Source organism: Scaptodrosophila lebanonensis, unplaced genomic scaffold (genome assembly GCF_003285725.1).
Source record: "Scaptodrosophila lebanonensis strain 11010-0011.00,11010-0021.00 unplaced genomic scaffold, SlebRS2 tig00000001-arrow-pilon, whole genome shotgun sequence".
Classification (NCBI taxonomy): Eukaryota; Metazoa; Arthropoda; class Insecta; order Diptera; family Drosophilidae; genus Scaptodrosophila; species Scaptodrosophila lebanonensis.
In genome coordinates, this window is record NW_022060529.1 from 7,980,807 (window position 1) to 8,003,200 (window position 22,394).

The window sequence follows — 22,394 nt, forward strand, 5'->3', positions numbered from 1 at the left end:
ATTGTGCTTCTCTGTTACCCTCTTCCACAACATTATCATTTTTAATCAAGACGCAATTACAGCGTTTGAAGCCAGCGATGGCTAAGAAGCGACAAGAATTGGCCAACAGGACAACGCCAAATCATACAGCCCCGTGCAGTTCGGATACGGCGCCAAGTTTTTTTTTTGTCTGCTTTCTCTTCGCCCATCCCTCGAAATTGAGTTGAGATCATTTGGAATTTTGTTATAATTTCTCTTGTAAATGTTTATTTTCCAATGAATTTATTTTTTTAATTTAATAGAATTACAAAAAACGTTTAATGCTTTCTTTTCCTTTCGTACAACAAAATAATTTAGTATTAGTATTTTACAGTATTTATATAAACTCTCGTTTTAGTTCGCATCGGTTTATATATTTTGTTTTATTTTTTCATTTCGCTGCATATAAAAACACAATAATTATGCATTATAAAAAATCTGTGTGGCTTCCTAACAATTACATAATTAATTAATTAAACTTACGATAATGACTTTTAGTATATATGTAATTAAATATTTTCATTACTCGGCTTACATCTTTTTTACTATTAGTTGTAACAGAACAAAAGTAATAATTTTTCGCTTATTTTGGTTACATGTATTTTTTTTTACCGAATATCTCTGGCAATGTCCAATAGTCCAAATAGCTCTAGGATCCGGGCACCGTCAAACTGGCGATTTTAACGGCGCGGACAGACACAGAGACCGGTCGGATATTTGGCAGAGTATTCAGAATTTCATTCGAATGTTTCTTTTTTCTACAATTGATGTAAATTTTATTTCAATTTCTTTTTCTTTTCTTTTTAATTGCCTTAAAGCACTTGGAGTGTATTTTGCATTAATTTATGTTTAGTTTTCTTTTATGTACTCGTATATACAAATTATAATTTTGGGAAAACTTTATGTAACTAGTAAATAAAAGTAGTAGGCATTATAAATTAGTTGTAGCAGTAAGTAGTAGATATTAGTGGCTTTAGTTATTTTTTATTAGTATTAGTAGGTTGTATGCTCAACTTTGTGTGCTAGCTATGTGTGTATATTTCGGCATGTGTCTTTTACGCTTTCGAAAAGTGTTTCTTCAGTATTCATTGTGGAGCTGCTTTAAAGCCTAAGCGGGAATTGGGCTTAATGCTTAATGGGCATGGGGGAGTTCTTAAAGGTTAGTTTGTAAATATTTATAAAATATATATTTATAAATGTTTTTAGGGCACTTTAGAGCTGCAACATACTATACATAGGTTTATGTATATCAGATGTTTAATTTCTATAAACTGGGTACTGTTGTTGTTTAGTTTGTGTAGCTTGTAGGTGTAGGGTGTAAGTGTTTTTTGTGTAGTCGCCAATGGGCAGCTACAATTCACAAATGTATTAGTTTAAAACTTCAGTGCGCAGTTAGTTATTAATTTCTTGATTTTTTGTTTTGTTTTTAATTTGTTGTTTTGTTATTTCGCATATTTGTGTATAATTGGCATCTTCTGTGTTTACAGCCTAAATGGCTCACGCTTCTCTGTGGGCGTAGTGCCGCGCGATGTGCGTCGCATAGTCGAGCTGAACGTTGGCTCGGCCGAGCTCTTCCGGGGCGTTTGCATTCCCGAAGGCGTGGAGCTGCCGCTTATGTTGCGTCTATGCGGAATTTAAGATGAAAGATAACAATTAATTTCAATACAACAAATTTGCTAGAAATCCAAATCAACTTTATCAACGTTAAACAACAAAAGCCTTACAAACTGTTTTAATATGATTCTTTTTCTCAACTAGCTTTTTTCATTCGAATAAAGTGTGCATTAATTGCTACTTGAGAAATCGAAACTTCAAGCTTAAACATTATTTTTATAGCACAATAAAATCAGTTGTATACATTTTAACAAAGCGCCATTTCCAACATTTCTCTTAAGGTCAGATTCATATGAAATGTTTCTATTGTTTCTATTGCTTTAAAACGTCAATTTTGTTTAGTGTAGCCTTGTCTCTCAATTTTCATGCTTACTTTATTAATTTTTTTTTTTTTTTTAAATGAGAAGATATTTATTTTTGATACTAAATTTCAAGGCTTCAATTATTTGTAATTTATTTTTATAAAATGAGTACACAAAAGTATGCTGCACTTTATTTCAATTGTGTTTCATTCCACTATTCTAGTGACTGCCATAGAAATGTTGCTACTATATTTGGAGTAACTGGAATTGAAACGGAAAGCACCAATTTGTTTCGAAAAAGTAAAGGGCGCCTCTCGGCCATCTTATTCTGAATATACTTTGAAAGATGCTGAGATCTAAAGCGTAAATATTTCAACAAAATGCATATCAAAAAGCATAGGCATGCGCTTTTGCAATTGTTTCTCATGCTCTGTAAAGTGCACATTTAAGTTTAAAATATATGTATATATAAATATACAAATAAATAAGCGTAACATAAATGTATCAAAAACAAGTGTTGGGTTGTCAAAGAAATCATTGAATATTTATCCTAGATGTGCATAAATTTAATTAAAATAAAACCTGGGGACAATATTCAAGTTTTCCATGAGTCGCCAATAATAATAAAATTTTATATAAATTATGTAAATAAAAAATGAATTACTTTTTATATTAAGTTGACATTTTGGCTACAGGGTTTTTTGATATTAGATTGTATTACACATTACCCCAAGCTATTTGGATTCGTAGTCGAGCTGGTGGGCGATGTTGAGTTAGCTGACTTGGAATCAAATGAGGGTATCTTAACCGGTATCCTTGATGGGCGCCTTTGGTACGTTAATGTAGTAGCATAAGTAAACCAAAACCAAATTTTATGATTAAATACTACAGCATACGTATAGAATTAAGCTTAATAATGGCATAAAACTTACACAAATAAATTTAAATACGATATGTAGGTGGTATTTATGAATAGTTTAGTTTTATTATTATTTGTTTAGCATTACCTAGGTTTGAAGCCGAAGCCTGTTAGTGCAGGTATACTGGATGATCTACTCATGCCGCCGTTGCTGTATATAGTTTTTTTTTTCAACCCAGGCATAAGTTTGTTCAATTTTGCGTTTATATGTTGCGGTTAGTCGCATATTTTGTAATTTTTTTTATGATTTTTTCAAGCAAATATTGCAATATGGTATAAAAATGCCAATTCATATTGTTGAGGGTTAGCGTTGTATGATGTGGTTGTTGGAGTTTTATGTTTGAGTGTATATTGTTGTTGTTGTCAAAAGTTAATGCAGTAACCGAAAAAAAATTTCAAAAATAAATAAATTAATAAAATGTACGTTCGATTAAATTATCAATTTATTCTTCCCGCCCTAAGTGCCTGCCCCCAAATGAATTTTACGTTGTAGATGAGTCGATGACTTACCTTGTGGGCGCTGGACTCGCAGAACCGGAAGCGGTTTTACGTGTAATTGTGCTAGTGCCGTTCAAACGACTGCCCGGCGTTGCCGTAGTCGTAGTCACTGACAAACGAGCGGGACGTGGTGTGGTACCGGTACCGCTGCCAGTACTGGCCGTCGATGGCTTGCGTTGCGGAATGCGTGAGGGAGTGTGATCGTCTGCAAGAGATCGAGGGAAAACTTATTTATTGGAAACCATAATCCAAATGTATTTATCAGAAACTATTCGGATGCGGAGTATTGTTGTAAGCAATACATAACATAATAATTTCAGATATGTACTATACCTACACGTTAGATGCCTACGCATTAAATGACTATTATCGGATAGATATTTTAAACGTAAGATTTCAACCTTTCAGATGACTATGTGTCAGATATACTGATGTTGATGCACATTGGAAGAGTTTTGATTGTCGATGTATGAGATTTGTGTCTTGAACTTTACGAACAAAATAGAATAAATGAATAAAATATTATCTTACCCGTGCTATCCAGCGACAATGTTGAGCCTTGCCGCGAAGGCGGCTTCGAGCCTTGTCTACTAAGCGGGCGTGAGTTCGGTTTAGAGCCAGCTCGTGAGCCTCCTGGCGTGAGGCCCGTGCGCGTGCTCATGTAGGTTACCTTGCGTGGCGTATAACGGCCCGATGGTCCGCCATGGCTACCCTCGTTGTCGCTGAGCGAGTCGGGTGTCGAGGCAGAGAGCGACGAGCGTGATGGCCTGGACATGGGTATGGAGCGCACAGAACGCTCGCGTACCTGTGTTGGAATATGGGAAATGTGATGGTTAGATTATACTCAATGGGAATTTCACAACCCTTTTGTGCCCAACCAATAGAAACACTAATGTGATCATAACTTTCAGCAGCTTCTCGTAACCGTCCTTATCAGTCATCGATTGGACTTACCCAGTGTGTTGTTGGATGACAATGCAGCACGTGTGGACTCAACGGGACCGAGCGGCTTGTATTACATCGAACGAATACTGTGCCGCCGGCGCCCATGTGAATGGGAAAGGCGCATGGAACTTGGTCTTGTGCACGTATTTTCTCGAATATTGGCATAAGTTCGGCCAAGTGCTCATCGGCTATGTTTATATAAGTATACAGAGAATGTTTGTGTTTCATTTAACCAACTATGCATTTGAATATGGACTGACAAACGGTATATGATCATTTAAGCCAAGACTTCAGTATACACTGTGCCCAATGCTGGTACAAGCTCCAGCAATGGCAAGAACACATAGCCTAACCTCTATAGCAGTTCAACCTGTAGCTGTGTATGTTTTACTGAACATCTTTAGCTAAGCCTAGTTAGCATTAACTCAAAAGTCACAACATAAATCAAAAATGTATAAATTGTCTTACATAAAAAAGAAAACTAAACACGATAGCAACAACGAAAGTTCTCATGCACAAATATAAATTGAAGGCGCGCCGATATGCCTCACTTTCTAGCAGCAGCGGCAATAGCAGCAGTGATGGAGGCAGCGACAGCGTCAGCAGCGAGCTTTGTCAACAACACACAACAAACCCAAACACAACTTACCTTACAACTGGGGCGGTCAAGGGAATCAGGATAGATAGTATGGAAAAAATACTTTGAATGGTCCAACAAAACAAAAACAATTTCCATCTAGTGGATTCCATGTAAGTGTAAATATTAATAAATTTAGTTTTGCAATATAAGGCCTGTTTTCTGAGGTTGTTGGTATTTTAGCAATTAGCAATTACTCTTATAAGCAGGTAGGCCTGGTTAAGAAATTTGTTGTTCCAGCTATACTATTAAATACGAACGATTTAAATTTAAATTTACATTTACCTATCAAGAGCAATCCGTTATTTTTTGTTTTAAAACACTGGTTGGCTGGCCAAGTATTCAAAGCAATTCACAACACTAGTGTAAATAGGTAAATCAACATTGTCAAAAATGATGTTCCTGCAGGAGTAACGGTCATTCCTACTAAACATTTTTAAATAGTTCGAACAGTGTTCGTAAAAATCGATTGCCATAAAATGCTGATTAAAATTAAATTTTAAAATGAAATATTTGTAAATTGGAACATTTTTGTGTGTAAGTAGTGTGTCTGTCGGACGATACCTTCCGATTTGTATAAATTATAAAATTGATTGCTTTAAAATGTCAATCATACTTTTTAGTCCTAATCTTACATTGATTGTTTCCAATTCTGCTTTTCCATTAATCAAATCAAATATTTTTGAACAATAATTACCTAACTAGAAATTGAGTTGTCTTTTTAGCTTCAAAACTTTTCCTAACTTGTTTTTGTTTTGATGAGACCGCCAAAGTATGTACTTCTTTATGGGGTTTCTATGAGGTTTCGTATTCGTATTGCTCAGTTTGCATTTATTTGTACCCACATTGTGTCTGGTTTTCACTTTGATTTACCTTTATAATTGGACCCTGTCCACTTAAATATGGCGGCAAGTTTGAGCTGCCGCCATTTTGTGCGGCATTGGCAGTGGCAGCAGCATTGGGCGTGGAACGTCTGGGCGTGAATGCGGCCATGCTCTGTGAGACGCCATCGGCCAAAATGAATTGCTCGCGTAGCTCAATGTTAGTGCGTCCCTTGGCTGCTCCGATTTATGCGCATACACATATTATGGAATATGGACACATATATATGCAAATATATATACATGTTTTGTGTTTTGTTTTTGCAATTTTTGTTGTAGGGCGAACATATAACAACAACAATAACAACGAAAGTTTGTTACCGCAAAATTTGTCAGCGTATTGTTTTTCACAATGAGTGTGTGGTTGTGTGTTTTTGGTATTTGTATAAATTTATATATGTATTTTTTTTAATTTTTTTTTTTTTTGGCGAAAGGCGCAGGCAGGTGCATGTGGGCGGGCGGGCGAGCGGGCGGGCGGAGCAGTTGGAGTTGCAGTGAGCACGCAGAGAGAACACATATTTTGACATACAGATCGTTTATGGGCATTATATTAGCGCATATTTTTTGATTCGGTTTCGATTTTCAAAATAAACACAAAATATATATTTGGAAAAAAGAAAAAAAAAAGGGGAAACATAAATTTGGATTAGTAAAAACGAAAAACGTATACAAAATTAATACAAATTTAAGTTTTATGAAAAGGACGCACAACTCAATTCTAACGTAAAATGTGTGACATGAAGAAGTACAGCTACACCGAATATTGTCTGTTAATAAACAGAGCGCATAAGTCAAATACAGTGTGCTAACAGATCTTTAGTTTTTAAAATTCATGTTAGCCCCAGCAACTCTTAGCTGATGAACTGTTAGTTAACAGAGCGCACTGTAGCTGCAACATTAGTTATTTAATTAGGAATATAATATGAAACTAATAGCGTCTTAGGGGAAAATATCAGCATAGATGTAATTAAACAAACAACAAAAAAGCATGCACTAAAATGTATTGGCTTTTACATAGTAATACAAAAAGATTTAATGTAGGCATGTAATTATCTGTATGTGTATGCTCTATACTATATATGTATGTATGTAGTATATAATAAAAGACCAGGCGTGACCAGAGTAGCTGTACACCTAGTTAAAATGTATATTATTTAATGTGGGTAGGATAGCAAAATAGTTTTTACGCGTTAAAGTAGACAAAGCAACAATAATGAGCATGAGTACAAAATGGCAACCCTAGGCTGTTGATACGGCTTTGGGTTGTTGGTTGGCTTGGTTTGGTTTTTGGTTTGTATGACGCGCTTTCTTTTCGATGCTGGGATGTCGTAAGTATTTTATTATGTTTTAGGCAAACTTCAAAAAGCTTATGGTTAATAAATTTCATAAATTCTTTAAAGCGAATTTTAGACAAAAAATGTTTTTTAATTAAATGTCAACTGTTTTAAGGTTTGTTCTTTTTTTTGTTCAGGTTTTTTTTTTATTTGTTTTTGCTAGTACTGTTTTAGGCACAATATATTTCTTGCTGTTGGTTAAATGACCATATCCGTTTGGTAATATGTATTAATAATAATTTTATTTTAAAAAAAAGTTGGTTTAGCATTGAATAAAAATCATTAGTTGTTAAGCACAACTGTACCTATGATTGTATGTATGTTTATGATATGGGAAAATGCATGTATAAATTGTAGTTATATTTTTTTCGTAAATAATGATGCATAAGATCTAGGTATAGACAAAATGCATGAGATATGGGTGATATAGTTTGTATGGTTGTATGTTTGGTGTAGGCTACAAATTACACTAGAGTAAAAAATGTGATCGTTTTCAATTAATGATGAAGTCAAAACAAATTTGAAAATGCGTGAATGTGTTTGTGTGTGTACAACACAACTAAGAGAGTGGGAAATGGTGACTTACCGCGACAAGGATCGTTCTTCTGCAGGAATTCATCAAGTGCTACCCAACCACCTCCTACACGCACCATAACAGTGCTGCGTAGAATGCGAACCAGGCGCAACTTTTGGGAGTCACCAAACTGTAAAAATGTTAATCCAAATAAAAGCAGTTCTATAAACTACACTGCCAATTTGAAAACTCACCCTATATTTGCCTTCGCCAACTTGGAATACACGGAACTTTTGACGACACGTGCAAAGCATAACTAGACGCTTGACCTCATCGTGTATCTTATCGGAGTCGGTGGCAGGCTTACGTTCTTGCCAATCTGGGCGCAGTGCAGCAATGAACTCTTGCCAATCGATGAGTCCCTCACCATTGCGATCAAAGAGATCAGCAACAGCCTTCATTTCCAGACCGGAAGTGTCGAATTCTGCAAATTTCCAACAATACTTAGTGAGAACCTGCTGCGGAAAATCTCAGATTTGTACGTACTTGTGTTGAGTATGCCATCGATGAAGACATCGCGTGGTATCATGCCATTGTTGTCCTTATCCATTTTACGGAACAAATCGGTCAAACGTGATTTCTTGTGGTTCATGTACTTGAGGAACTGCACAGAATAGTACGTTTTAATGTCGAAATCTTTTGTTTTCTGAAAGAAAAAGCCACTTACTCGTTTGCGCCAATCATCCCAACTGAAGTTGCGGGCACGTTCCACATCCTTCAGATACATAAGATGCTCGTGCAATAGACGCTGGCGTTCCCATGAAAGCATCCAAACATCGCGCCACTTGTTCCACAGAAGTTTGGCGCGTGGCGAACGGAATTCGAGTTCGGGACCAGCAGAGCTACTTGGAAAATGCAAGTAATTAGAAAATAAATACTATAGATACCCCAGGGGGGAGATACACAAAAAGCCTTTTTTTACAATTTACGATGCAAATGAACTAGATAATAGACACATGCACAGGCACACGCACAGTTTGAGATGCACTGTGATGACGATTGATTAATTTACAATTTTCCATAATGAGACTTACCTTGGCGAAAATCTTGGCCCATAATGTGGCAAACGATCTCTATCAGGCGTATCACGTGTGGGTGTAACACGACTGTATAGATAACGCATTGATTGATTTTATGTATAGGCAAAAAAGCAGCAAAATGCATAGTTTTGATATATTTTTTGTTTTTTTTTTTTTGGTTTTTTGGTTTTGTATTGAGCATATGAGCAGAGCAACGTTTACGTTTACAGCGTGGAGTGGAGTGTGTGTAGACAAGATGAAAGTAGAATCGAAAAGAGACAAAAAACAAATGATAATAAAGTAAAAACGAAATACGCAACACAAATATTGGCAATTAACATTAATAACATACAAATACATAGTAATATTTATAATACAATTGTACAAAATACAGCAGCGCACAAGGGACGCAGCATTTCCAAATATATATATTTTTTTTTCAATATAGCCAAAAAGATTGAAAGTTGAAAAGTAAAAAAAAATACAAAAAACAATTTTAGATTTCGTAGTCAATTTTTTTTTTTTTGTATTATAGTACATGCACTATTATATTTGGAATAAGAAGGAATAAGCCACAGCCAACTGTATATCCAGCAGCATTTTAACTCACCTGCCCTTGCGTGCGTTGAGTCCTTGATCGCGGGATCCCTTGAAGCTGTTGAAAAAAGAACGCAAAGTTTTAGAAACTCATCTATGCCAATCGATTGAAGTTAAGCAAACAAGTTTTTTAGCAGCAAATGATTAAGCCGTGAACATTCAAAAGTATGTGAACTGATAACCCAGAGTAGTAGAATTGAATTCATTGATTGTAAATGGTGTGGTTGGTATGGGTTTAGGTGTATGGGGGGGCTAAGCAAAGAGACTGCTGTTGTTAACAGTTTAAGCAGCACTGGACCAAAAGTTTTAGCGCTACAGTGGAATAGGTCGTCGCATTTACGAGTTACTAGTGTGGAATGAGGGAAATGTTACGCAGAACACTAAGAACCAATTTGATGGTAAGCATAATTGTCAATTATATATATGTATATATATTAGAGCTGTGTGCGTTCAAAACACGACATCATATTGACGAAAATTCGCGAATGAGATTTACAAAATGTATTTTTTGTTTAACCTAAAGGTGCTGAACGAATGTTACATTACAATCAATAATCTTTTTGGAAAATTTTTCATTCACATTATGACTGATTTTCGAGAAAGAATATTTCGTAATTTAAAAAATTGTATCTTGCTAAATAAATGAAGTTTTCTATAATCCTGGCTTTGATAATTCTGTGATATAAAAAATTTATTTCAAGAAATTTCTACATTTAATTCGATTTTTTGGCGCCTAGAATTCCGTTACAATTTACAGACTATTTGAAATTTGGAACTATCTGAAGGCTCTACTAAAAACACGGAATCTTTAACTTTGGTTATCGCACACGCATTTTTGCACAGCTCTAATACATATCGTTGTTTTGTTTATTGCAGTTGTTGTGGTAGGCATGTTTGTGTAGGTATTTGATTATATAAAGTTGCTGGCAAACCTTTGTCTTCGGAGCGTGCCATCGGGCGATTGTTCGCGCAGATCATGACTAGAGCCACGACTGTGTTGTTGTAGTTGTTGCAGTGGAAATTGTGTTTTTTATTTTATTTGTTTGGTATAGCAAGGAAGTGGTGTGCAAAACGTTGCGTGGAAAATTGAATTGGTTTTGATTTTTGTTTTGTAGCAATAAAATGTGATACAAAAGAAAGTATAAAGAAAAATAAATTGCAATAATACATAATAGAAAAAATATACAAAATATAATAAATAAATACATACATATGTATATACAAGAAGGGATTTTGGAAAATATGCACCACAGTCAGCAGAGTGGCGTGGGCATCTCTATATACTATACATATATATGTCTTCTTTTGTACTTACACTGGAGTCTTTCCACTGCGAGATGGTTTGCGCGCTCCCGGAGGTAGTTGTCGGGGTTTGCAGGCACGATCCACTTCATTTTGACGACGTGCTGTGTTCTCCATGAACTCCTTGTGATCTTCAATAAGCTTCTCGACCGGAGGTATTTCATCGGGCAGTGGTTCATGCTTAAGGTCTACAAAAATTAATTGGTTGATCATTGCCTTTAGCTTATTATTAGTTAATCTTGCTAGGCTTACTCAATAGCGTTGCTTCTAGGCCACTCAGCCAGGCAAGCAGTTCCTCAATTGTATCATCAAGATCCTTGAGCGATTGTAAGTGTTGTTCCAATTTCGATTCGCGGTTGATGGCCCATTGACGTACTTCCTCCCAGCGTTGCTGTATGATGGACAGCCAATTTTTGATTATGGGTATGGCATCGGGGTAGGCCTTGCTGATAATTTCCTCGGCATAATCGAAAGTTTCGCTCTTCTCTCGCTCGCGTTGACGCAAGTCACGCATAAACTCCATGTGAATGTCCATCATCTCGCGTGAGACTTTCTCATCATCCGGAGCGTTCTTCGCGTAACGCAGTTTGTGCTCGGCATGATCCAACCAGTCGAACAGAGTTTGCACGCGTGCGTTGAGCTTCTCGGCATCGACAAGTGCCACCTGTAAGCGTTCACCACGTTTGGCAACAGCACTCTTGACCTCCTCCCATATGGCTTGCATTTCGTCTAGCTGACGGCCAACATCAGGATTGTTTCCAGATCGTTCTAGATCACGACCGGTCTTGAGCACGCCTTGCGCTTGGGCCGCACGCTTCTGCAGATCCTGTTCGATGTGCTTGTGATGCTCGCACAGACCCTGCACCGTCTCTAAGTCACCATGTACTGGTCCATTCTCATTCAGACGACTCTTAGCCTTCTTCAGCCAGTCAAGCAACTCACCCAAGGCATCACTGAACTGACCTGAGAGCAATAATGCTTCCTCCAGCTTCCGCTGGCGTTCAATACTCTTGGACCAAACTCGGGTCCATTGCTCCTTGAGTTCCACCAACATTTTGTCAAGAACTGGGCGGTCACCTTTCGGTGCACGTTCCAACAGGTTCTTGCCCGTGCGCATGGTGCCGTCATAGACGGATTGCTTAGCACCCAGTTGACGATGCGTCTCCTTGAGTTTGCCGATGTACTTTTTGATCTTTTGCGGTTCCTTTGATGCCGTGGCCTCTTCAATGATCTGATCTAGCACCTGTTCTGTTTCCTGTAGATACTGCATCATGCCGGCCCAGGCATCGTTAAACTCACGGGCCTCTTTGTAACCATGATCCAGAGCACGTGTACGCTCTGCTGCTTTGCTCACCACACGCTCCCAGCGGTGCTGCACAGATACGAGTAGATTCTTGATCAATATCACATCCTGCTTCTGGCTGAAGTATTTCAAATGTGTGCCCTTCTTGTCAAGCAATAACATCGCTTCGCGATGCGTGCTCACATCCTTCTGTAGCACTTTGTGCTCTTCCATCTGAGCTTGAATGGTCTCTAAAACGCGAGAAACGGGTTCGGCATTTGACAGTTGCTTCTCAGCTTGAGTAAGCCATTCGACAAAGGCTTGCAGAGTGTCGTGGAACTCGGTGGCCTCTTTGAGTGCAATTTCCAGTTTGATTTTCTTGTCGGAGGCTCGCGAAACGACGGCATCCCAGCGTTGCTTAAGTGTGCGTAGCGTATGCTGCAAGTTGCTGGACGATACCTTCATTTGATTCTGGCGTTTTATATACTCCTGACCCTGTGCCTGGATGGTCTCCACCTTGGGACGATTCTCTTCCAGTTCATTGTACACTTCCATAAAGCGTTCCAATTGCTCAGTAGCAGTTTCGGGTAGACCACCGACCGGCTTGCTTGCGCCAATAACAGCGTCAACATCGCCTAACCAACCCAGAATATCTTGCACCTCAGCAATATACCCTTGTGCCTCACGTAGAGACTCCTCCAACTCATGCTGGCGATCAGATGCCTTTTGAAGCAGCTGCTTCCATTCGTTGTTGAGCTTGCGCAATTTCTCTTGCGTGGTGGAGGCCTCCAAGGAACCCTTTTCGGTTTCAATCAACTGGCGACCGGCATCATTGAGCGTATCCACAGAATTTTGATGCGCCTGAATGTCATTGGCCAACACCTTCAGTTTGGCCAGTTCAACTTCAAGCAACTGTGGATCGCCGGGTATCTAAAGGGGAAATTTAATTATTTAAATATTACTGTGGAAGAAAAGAAAATGTATTCTTTTTCTGAACGTACCGGCTTCAGCTGATCCAATGTACTATCTGTTTTGTTGATCCAGACGAGCAACTCGTTAAGTGCGTGTTGGAACTGACCCAAATGCAACAAGGCATGTTCTAGCTGCTTCTGACGATCGACCATGCCACGTAGCAAAGCTTCCCAGCGACGGTTAACAACCGAGAGTGGCTCCCGTATTGATGCCGCCTGCTCCGGCGAAGTGCGTTCCGTTAGTTCAACAGCTTGTCTACAATGGGCAATACTTGATTAGTAAAGAGGATATAACAACATTTTACAGATGCAGTTTCAAACACGCAAGCAAAAACGTAATAACTTGCAAGTGTGTGACAACCCTTAGGGGCATAAACTCCCGACTGAGACGTGAATACATGCAAAACTTTATAATGCGTTGCAAGGCCTTTCCAGGCATAATTGCGTACTAAAAATATTTTGTAAAAAAAACATGCGAAGCTTGCAGTCGGCAACAAGCACAGGCACTGCTTTAAGTTCAGACAAATAACAATACAACATTAAATGGGTCGATAAAAATTTTGAGCTTCTTGCCTTTCTAGACCTCTGCCAATTCACAACAGTTGATGTTTTGAAGTTGATTTTTCAATACGGAGTTTTTTGGGTTTTATCAAAATATTTAATTAGAAAATATAGTCTTGTAAATATTTTATAGGTAGAATGTTGTATAACAAAAACATACCTGTTTAATGCTTCTACTTCCACCATATGCGGATCGACTTCGTCCTTGAAGACCTTGAGTTGTTCAATTTGACGTTTAACCGCGTCAATGTCCGAGCCAACAGGCCCCAGATGAGCAAACTTATCTTCTGCCTTTGTCAAGAACTTGAGCAAGTTCTGCAGGGTCTCATGGAATTCCATAGCCTTCTCCATGGCATCGATGAGATTCTCTTCACGCTTTGCATACAGTGCGGTAATGTTGTCCCAGGCATTGTCCAGATCCTCAATGTGTTTCTTCACTTCTGGTTTGTCCGGCTCACCGCACATGTTCATCAAATTGCTTCCATGACGACGCACCTGTTCTACTTCAGGTTTGGTCTGATCAATTTCGTGGCGAATTTCCTGCAACGCCACCTGTTGTTTTTTGATCTCTTGTGGTTGCGCTGCAGGTGGTTCCTGACAAGATAGCGTTTCTTCAAGATCCTTAAGGGTCTTCATGACGCTATTCAGCTGTTTCCAGAAGGGTTCAGCTACACTCAGAATATCGTCCAAAGAGCTGCCACGCTTTTTGGTTGCATTTTGTACATCGTTCCATAGGGTATTAAGTTTTTCGAGTTTTGCTTTGATGTCACGCACCGCAGGATCGGACTTGTTGCCCGCCTTAGCAATGACATCGTTGGCTGCACGCTGTACAGCACTGAATGCATCCGCACGTTTGTCCAGATCATCCATTAGCGCATCGTTATCCTCGATTTGTTCTCGTATCTTTTGTGGCAACGCCGAAAGCGGATCCAATTGATTGACCTGGTCGACTGTGTTCGCCAGAGCACGTAACATACCCTCCAACTTGTCCGAAAACTGGCTGGACTCCTGCAGAGCACTCTCAAGCGCTTGCTGTCGTTCACGCAACTCCAAGCGCAATGCTGCATAGCGAGCATTGTCCGTGTCCAGAATTTCATTTATTTTTGCGCTGTCCTCATCAGCGACGAGAGCCCCAAGAGCCTCGCCGGTCTTGTTCAGTTTGTCCAGCAACGGCTTGTGCTCAGCAATAGATTGTAGTAGACGCTCATTCTTATCCTGCTGCAAGGTTATTTGATCAGGACGCAATGCAGGCATGCTTAAACGTGAAATCTGTTGCTCCATATCGTCCAACCAAGTCGTGAGTCCTTGGTGAGAGTCGGCAAAGTGTTCGGATAATGGTAAGGCTTGTTCTAATATGCCCAAACGTTCACTGCATAACTGGGCCACAGTGTCAACGATTTCTTTAAGGTCATCCAACTTTTCACGTAGCGTAGCTGTGTTTTCACTTTGCGGGGATTCACGCAGCACCTTCTTTGAGGAAGCGGTAACATCACGCACACGGCCTTTTTGACTGGAGATGTCATCATTGATGGAACGATGCTCCTGTAATTGAGCACGTACCAATTTGGGCTCCATTGCTGGTGGATCGGCTTCGCGCAATGTTGTATCCATATCACGGAACCACTCAAGCAGCTCATCAATATCACCGGTTACTTCCTTGGCACGCTGATTGCTCAAATGTAGACGCTCAGCCTTGCGTTGTATTTGCTCGACAATGGAATCGAATCGGCGGTTATCGCGTGTAACGATAGTTTCGATAGTAGCCGCTCCTTCACCAGGTGATAGTTGGCACAGCTGTGGACCAATTAGATTGATTGTGTCGAGTATGGGACGCATTTCGGACAATTCTCCTTCCAAACGCAACACATCGGCTTGACGTGGCTCGCTTGGTGCCAATGCACTCTCAGCACTTTGCATCCAATCAACCAGACGATTGTGAGCCTCATGGAATTGCTGAACTAGGGGCAGTGCGTTTTGGGCGCTCTTGAGCAGATCACCGCCGCGATTTGTGAGATCGCCATAGCGACGTTGAAGCGAGTCCAACTTATCCTTAAGTTGAATAGCCTCATCGTTGGAGATATGCTTCATTAGTTCGGCACCAGATTCAACGGTGGCCTCCACATTTGATGCATGACCGGCAATATTTTCATTCAGCTCCAGTAAATGGTCCATTTGTTCTAATAGTTTTTCGGCATACACAGGCACCGACTTGAATCGCTTTAGTTCTGCCTCCATGCTTTCCATCCAGGCCACCAAATCCTGATAACTCAGTACCAAGTGCCGTAGACCTTGTCGTGATTCCGAAAGCAAAGCTCCAATGTTGTCGCTGGCGTCGACTAGACCCGTATAACGTTCAGTAACTGCTCGTACTTTTTCACCCAAATTGACGGCCTCCTCATCGCTAACCAGCTGCATTAGCTGACCGGCAACATCGGCCAGATCGGTAAAGTCTGGTTTCTTGCCCAAAATCTCATCGTGAAGACCATCATGTTCACGTATGCGTTGCTGTATCTTTTCTTCGTCTGTGGGTATAAGCTCCATTGCCTTAACAGCGCGTTCCGTATTGTCTAGCCACTGCTCAAGTGGACTGAGTTTGTCATGGAAACGCTTGGCCACTTCCATAGCCTCCTCTAGATCATGTTCACGTTGCTCAGCACCGTCAGTCAGGGCATCGAAACGCTTCATAAGATCGTTTAATTGCTTCTCGATGGATGCCCGTTCGGTTGGCTCGCAGTGATTTGCAACCTCCTTGCCGAGAGTAGCCAATGAGCCCATTGAATTCTGACGATCCAATAACATTTTCTTGAGGAACTTTTGCTCTTGCAATTGAGCCTTAACCACCTTGTAGTCGCAGCTGGGTGGTTTCTGATTAGCCACCATTTCCTCAGTGTCACTCAACCACTTGGAGAGCCCGGCCAATGCCTCCTGGAATTTTCCAGACTGAAGCAGGGCCACATCCAAGCGACGGTCTCTTTCGTTCATGCGTTCCTTCAAATCATTCCAGCGATCATTGAGTTTCTCTAGATCCTTTTCAATTACGGCCGTGGATACCCCACTACCAGCCGAACGTACTAAATCACGCCCAGCCACATTTACCTTGTCCACGTTCTGCGCCAATGGCTCTACCTTCCTTTCTCTAAAGTTACGGAAGTCCTCCTGCTGTCGACGAATTTGATCCAATTCAGAGCCAACAGGTTTCATACGCTTGAACTCATCGCTAACATCCTGAATATCATCAAGCGCTTGCGATTGAATGTCGTAGAATTCTCTCAGTGCTTTAAGCGTACTATGTAGGTTTTCCTCGTGGTCACGCACACGGGTATCAAGGCGACCAAGTGTTTTACGCAGTGTGGAAATTTGTTCGCGGGTCTGCGTGGTGTCAGCAGCGAAGCCGGAGTCTACGAGCACATCAGCCGCGCGCTCAGCATCTCCTAGGCGGTCAACAACGCGTTCTAATTTGTGTTGCAACTTACCGACATCGTCCAGTTGTTGTTGGACGATCTTGATTTCACGGCCTGGTGGGCCCAGTTGCTCTATCTCGGTTTCCAAGTCGTTCAGTTCAATGCTCAAGCTCTTCATTTGCTCGTTGAATTGTGCCACCGCCGTAGCAGCGGATTGAAGTTCGCCACAACGATCGTCGAGGCGTCCTTGCAACTCGGACATGCGATCGGCCAACCCATCGACTTCACTAGTCAAATGATTGGCATCGCCTCCAGCAGCACGTGCTTCAGCACTGATATCCTTGGCCAAACCCTTCAGAGATTGCAATGGTTTTCCGAGATTGGTCAGTTCTTCGCGTATTGCCTTGACACGCTCCAGCAACTTAGGGTCCTTGGCAGCTCCACCTAAAGCATCGTGAGCAGCCAAGCGATCTTCACAACGGCCAAGGGAGTGATCGAGATTTCGCAGCTCGTCATTAAAGTCACCCAAACGACGTGAGCAGTTTTCAATCTCATGAGCGCGGGCAATCAAATCGTTGTTCAGACGCTCCCAACGGTCGCGTATGTCCTGAAGTTCACCCTTTATTGGTTCTTTGTCAATATCGCAACTGGCAAGGAAGGTTTCGCCCAGACCCTTTGTGTTTTCGAATTCTCCTGAGTGTTTCCACACTTCGCTACGGAAAGTTTGCAGATCGCGCAAACGCGCCTCCAACTTGGATTTTGAAAGAACACCAGGTGTCAGATCCGCCAATTTGTCTTCAGCAGTACGTAACCAGGACAAGAAAGATTCAACGGTTTGTGAGTATTTCTTGCAGTGCTCCATGCAGGTTTGAAGGCGTGTGTGACGATCGACAGCTTCGCGACGCAGTTTCTCCCACTGCTGTTGAATACGTTCTAGATCGCGTTTGACGCTACGGTCTTGTTGGCGATCGGACAAATCCTTGCCTTTGTTGATCAGCATAATGACTTCATGCTCACGTGCCATAACTTCACGATAAATGGGTTCGTGCGTATCGATTTGATGCTGAAGAGTGGGCTTGTGGGCGGACACGAGCAAGCGATCCGTCAGGTTGGAAAGTTCACCAGACAGCCAGCCCAGTGTTTTTGAGCAGTTCTCAGCAAAGTGGCGACCATCTCGTAACGAGCCTTCAGTTTCGGCCTTCTTGGTGTCCAGTTTCTTTTGCAGCGTTTGATATTGTTTCTCAAGCGCAGCTACACGCGAGTTAACGTCGGCACGAGAGGCGGGATCGCCCAAAATATTGCACAATGTGGCAGCAGATTGCTCCACATCGGCAAGTAAAGGACGCTGACCTTCTAACTGGCGTTCAAGGTTCTCAATCTTGCGCAAATTCTCCTGGTGATCACCATCCAGAGGTAATGCGTCCAAGTTGTCGCTAATGTTTTGCAATGCTTCACGTAGTCGATTGACGGCTGCATCAAACTCTTTAGAGCTGTCAGCAGCTCCGCCCAAGCTATTGGCACGCTCATCTAACTTGCCTACCAAATCATCCCACTTGCTTAGCACATCCTGCAGTTTTTTCTCAACGGCCAGGGCATCGGGAGTTCCAGCCAAATGGTCAACCACATCGTGTCCTACTTCCTGGAAGTGCTTAAGTTGGGGTTGTTGAGTCCGGAATTCCTCGCGAAGTACTTGCACTTGCTGCACTTGACTCTGCACCATACGTGGGTCCGATGAAATAGGGCCTAGCACTGTTAACATACGTTCTTTGCTATCCAGCCAGCTCTTCAGATTTCCATGTGTGTCCAAGAAGTCGCGCAACTTCTCGGAGAAGGCAATACGGTTCTTGCAAATGTCGTTGAGATTCTTCCAACGTTCCTGTATATGCTCATTCTCCAATCGAAGCTGTTCGGCACCAGGCACATCGGACTTACGGCGCAGAATGTCTTTGATTTGAGCCTTGGTAGTGTCAAGTAGGCTCTGCTTTTCGTACATGTCTTCGAGTATTTTGCGTGATTGTTTAATGCAGCGATCGGCCTCTTCCTTATTGGAAACCGACTCCTTCGGAACTTGGCGTTGTATGCGCTCCAGGAACTGTGCTAGTCCCTTGAGGTTCTCATACTGCTTGCGCACCTCTTCGCTAAGATTGTCCAACTCATTCTGACGATCATTAAGACGTACGCCAATTAGTCCGTAGCGGTTGTTGATTTCGGCTAATTGCTGCTGCACCGGAGACAACTCAGATAGTTGGAAGCCGTCCTGAGAGGATCTGCGGCTACCAAATCCACTGGAACCAGTCGATAGTGGCGACAGTATGCCTCCCTTGGTGGGGCTCGGACTTCTGGCGTCTCCGGACATGCGACGCAGTGGGCTCGTGCGCTTAATAGGACTGTATGTAGATCTTTTACGTGCAGGACTATCCGGTCGTATAAGAGCATCATACTGTCCACCAATATCGTTGATTTTGTCAATTGTTGGTGCATAGTCGCGATAGTCCTTGCAAATCGGCTTCAATTCATCATGCTGCAGACGAATTTTATCCAGATCAATGGCCACCGGTGCAAGTGAATTAACACGGGCTTCTGAGCTGGCCAGCCATGAGAGAACTTGATCCTTAAGGCCTTCGTACGCCAATTGCTGCTCAGCCTTCTGCTTGGACAACTTTGCTTTTTCATCAATGCTGATGTTAATATTTCGCCACTGAGATTCGAGCGCCTTGATGCGATCCCGTAGTGCGCCTGTGTCAGTTACATCGCGCAATCCAATCAAATCCTTGCCATTGCGTACGCAGTCCTCAAACTCAGGAGCGAGGTGCTCCTTCTGACGTGCCAGATCGTTCATGCGACGTGCGAGTTCCTCAGTAGTAAGCAGACTGGTCTCGCGGCTGTCTAAAGCCTCTTGTAACGATGCCAAGTTTTGCTCCACGTTGCTAATGTCGTCGAGGTACTTGCTCAAGCGATTGTAGACATCATCAAGGAACTCACCACGCTTGTTGGCCTTCTCGTACAACTTCTCAAACTTTCCAGTCATATCATTCAAGTTTGACTCCACCTTCTTGGCGATGCGTGCATTGGAGGCACTGGCTAATAAATGCTTTGCTGATATCTGTACGCTGTCAATGCTGGCCTGATGTGATTGCAAGTCGGCCAGCAATACCTTGTGCTCGCGTATTTGCTCCTGCAGGCGCTCCTTTATAAGTGAGGCGGGGCGAAGATTCATCTTGTACTTATCCTCAGCTTGATTCACCCAGCCGACCAGACTGTCAAGTGCATCCTGAACACCTTGCGATTGGACTAATGTCTTGTCCAATGTCTGGCAATGCTCGCCCAACGTGTCCAGCAACTTCTGGTAGTTATTTTTCAGATCAGCGATGGGCAGCTCGAGCTGATTGATTTCCATAGGGCTAAGCTGACCACCCAGCGAGCGCAAAAGGTTGTCCAGAGCTTGTTGAGCGTTATCTACTAGACGACCATTTGACAGCAACTCGTTGTGCAATGCCTTGGCCTCATTCATTTGATCCTGCACGCCCTTTGCATCACCGGCGACGGGTTCGGAAATAATTCGCGAGACACGGGGCTGGGCACTGCGTAGCCATTCGTTTGCCTTGTCAAGCGCATCATGATACTCACGTTGGCGTCCGCCAAGCCCTGAAACTCGATCTTGCAGAGCGTTGACACGATTCAAAAGATCTTTGTATTGCGCCGACACTAACGACACTTCCTGGCGTATAGGACTTTCGGCGCTTGAAAGTGGCTCGACGTGTGGCAAGCGCTCGGGCAGGGATGTACGGAAGTCATTCAAGACGGCCAAAAATTCTTTGCTTTCATCCACGAACTTTTGTGCTGCCATGGTGATGAAACGTAAATCGGCCTGGTGACCAATAACATCACTAACAAACTCGCGTATGGCATCTGCCTGCGAAGGCAGACGAGTTAGGTCCGATAGCGAACGTTCCTTATCCTCTAGTGCGCGGCGTGCCAATTGTAGCCAATCGGAAAAGACGTCTAGTTCGCTACGTAATTTAGTGAGCTCATCGCGTCCTGCTTCCAGACGACGCAATAAACGAACTGTGCGATCGTTGACACGATCCACACGCGTACGCAGTTCGCGACCTGAGTTTTCCAACGTGGTGACTTCTGGCGCGGATAGGACATCGCCACCGGTGAGCACAATTTGACGAATTTGCTCCAAGCAGGTGGCCACTGGTCGCTGCTGGGACTCGATCTCCTCCTTGATTTGCTGCATAGGACAATTAGAAATTATATTTTGAAAATTTGATATTTGACTATTTACTGAGACTCACCTTAAGGGCATTGATTTGATTGCGTAGTTCATCGATTTTTTCACGAGGTCCGCCAACACTTGAGATTTTCTGTTCTACAGTAGTGACCCACTTAAGCAGGTCGTTCACGTTCTCTTCGCACATATTGAACTTCTCAAATACTGCTTGCTGTACGTCGTAGATAAATATATCGTATAGGAATAACAAAAATTAGTAAAAAGTTATAAAAGTAGTATAGCTTAGCATTATATAAAATTTGCCTTTTTTTATCTTATTGGGGGAATAGAAAAGAGTATGAGAAATGCATTCAAAGTTTTTCATAATCATCTAGTCAAAAATTTCAAAATAAAATAGTATGTGAACACAAAATATATATTTAAAATAATCATAAATTTTTTAAGCTGAAAAGAATCAGTTTTAAAGTAGCAGCCAAAAAGCCACACCGGCAAAGCAGTTTTTTTTTTTTAATATTTACAAAAACGCGTTCAAAGCAAGCAAGCGGTTTTAAAAGTTATAAAAGCGATAAATAAACATAAAAATAAGGACGCACAAACACCAATGTTGCCAAAAATGGTATACTATATACTACAGAGAACGAGCACTACTTTAGGGCACTAGGAACTACAAGTTTTTACGTTTAGTGGGCAACTAGCTACATTTGTTTTAATGGGTTGGTTGTACAGTTTTATTGCTTTGGTTAAGGTTAATTTTGTTGCAATTATTATTAATTATTTGTATTTTTGTTTGTTTTCGTACTCAAAAACAAAACTGCAAACGAAATAATATATGCTGAAAATAGGTAAAAAATTGTATTTATAATAAATCATATAATTAACAACTAAAAAGATCTTTTGCTATGCATAAATAAATAAATGGGGAATTATAATACCTTATTCCAAAAAAAAAAAAAAACATTTAAAAGGAGAAATAAAAACAAAAATGGGGTTGTTGCCAATTTGGAATACTACTGGACAGTTTTCCAAGCCGGCCATTAAGGATACATCTAGATTGTAATGTGGTAGGGACAATCTAACAGCACAGCTGAAACTGTTTGGGAAGACTACGTACAGTCTATGGAATTCATATATAGGGTCGTTTATATGAAGGAAGAGGTCGTATATAAGTATGTTTATGTGTTTAAAAATGAAGCGTTCGCTATAGACTCTTGTGCTTTTTTATGCGTATTGCCGACGTCATTTATGTTGAAGAGTATGGATGGATAGGGCGCGTAGCATTGCCTGAGTAAGCGTTTGATGTGT

The 22,394-nt window shown here is 41.4% G+C and overlaps 1 protein-coding gene across 31 annotated transcripts in view; it reads right to left on the reverse strand.

Moving 5' to 3' along the window:
• Positions 1-218: 218 nt before the first annotated feature.
• The window catches only part of LOC115634261 (microtubule-actin cross-linking factor 1), a 93,363-nt gene continuing 71,187 nt past the window's right edge, over positions 219-22,394 (reverse strand). For 4 of the 31 annotated variants that reach the window (XM_030531873.1, XM_030531855.1, XM_030531863.1 and 1 more), the window contains 18 exons: positions 21,157-21,303; positions 13,615-21,092; positions 13,467-13,478; positions 12,924-13,149; positions 10,893-12,852; positions 10,654-10,828; positions 10,271-10,330; positions 9,352-9,396; positions 8,757-8,828; positions 8,390-8,564; positions 8,209-8,326; positions 7,917-8,146; positions 7,735-7,852; positions 5,807-5,991; positions 3,883-4,156; positions 3,364-3,556; positions 2,663-2,761; positions 219-1,641 (listed from right to left, as the gene is read on the reverse strand). In XM_030531873.1, coding sequence (XP_030387733.1) covers positions 1,500-1,641; positions 2,663-2,761; positions 3,364-3,556; positions 3,883-4,156; positions 5,807-5,991; positions 7,735-7,852; positions 7,917-8,146; positions 8,209-8,326; positions 8,390-8,564; positions 8,757-8,828; positions 9,352-9,396; positions 10,271-10,330; positions 10,654-10,828; positions 10,893-12,852; positions 12,924-13,149; positions 13,467-13,478; positions 13,615-21,092; positions 21,157-21,303 — 11,709 coding nt within the window. In that variant the 3' untranslated portion in view covers positions 219-1,499. Of the gene's footprint in view, positions 1,642-2,598; positions 2,762-2,941; positions 3,005-3,363; positions 3,557-3,882; positions 4,157-4,305; positions 4,485-5,806; positions 5,992-7,734; positions 7,853-7,916; positions 8,147-8,208; positions 8,327-8,389; positions 8,565-8,756; positions 8,829-9,351; positions 9,397-10,270; positions 10,331-10,653; positions 10,829-10,892; positions 12,853-12,923; positions 13,150-13,466; positions 13,479-13,614; positions 21,093-21,156; positions 21,304-22,394 lie in introns of all 31 variants that reach the window. The other 27 variants (XM_030531882.1, XM_030531866.1, XM_030531879.1 and 24 more) reach the window with 17 other exon arrangements.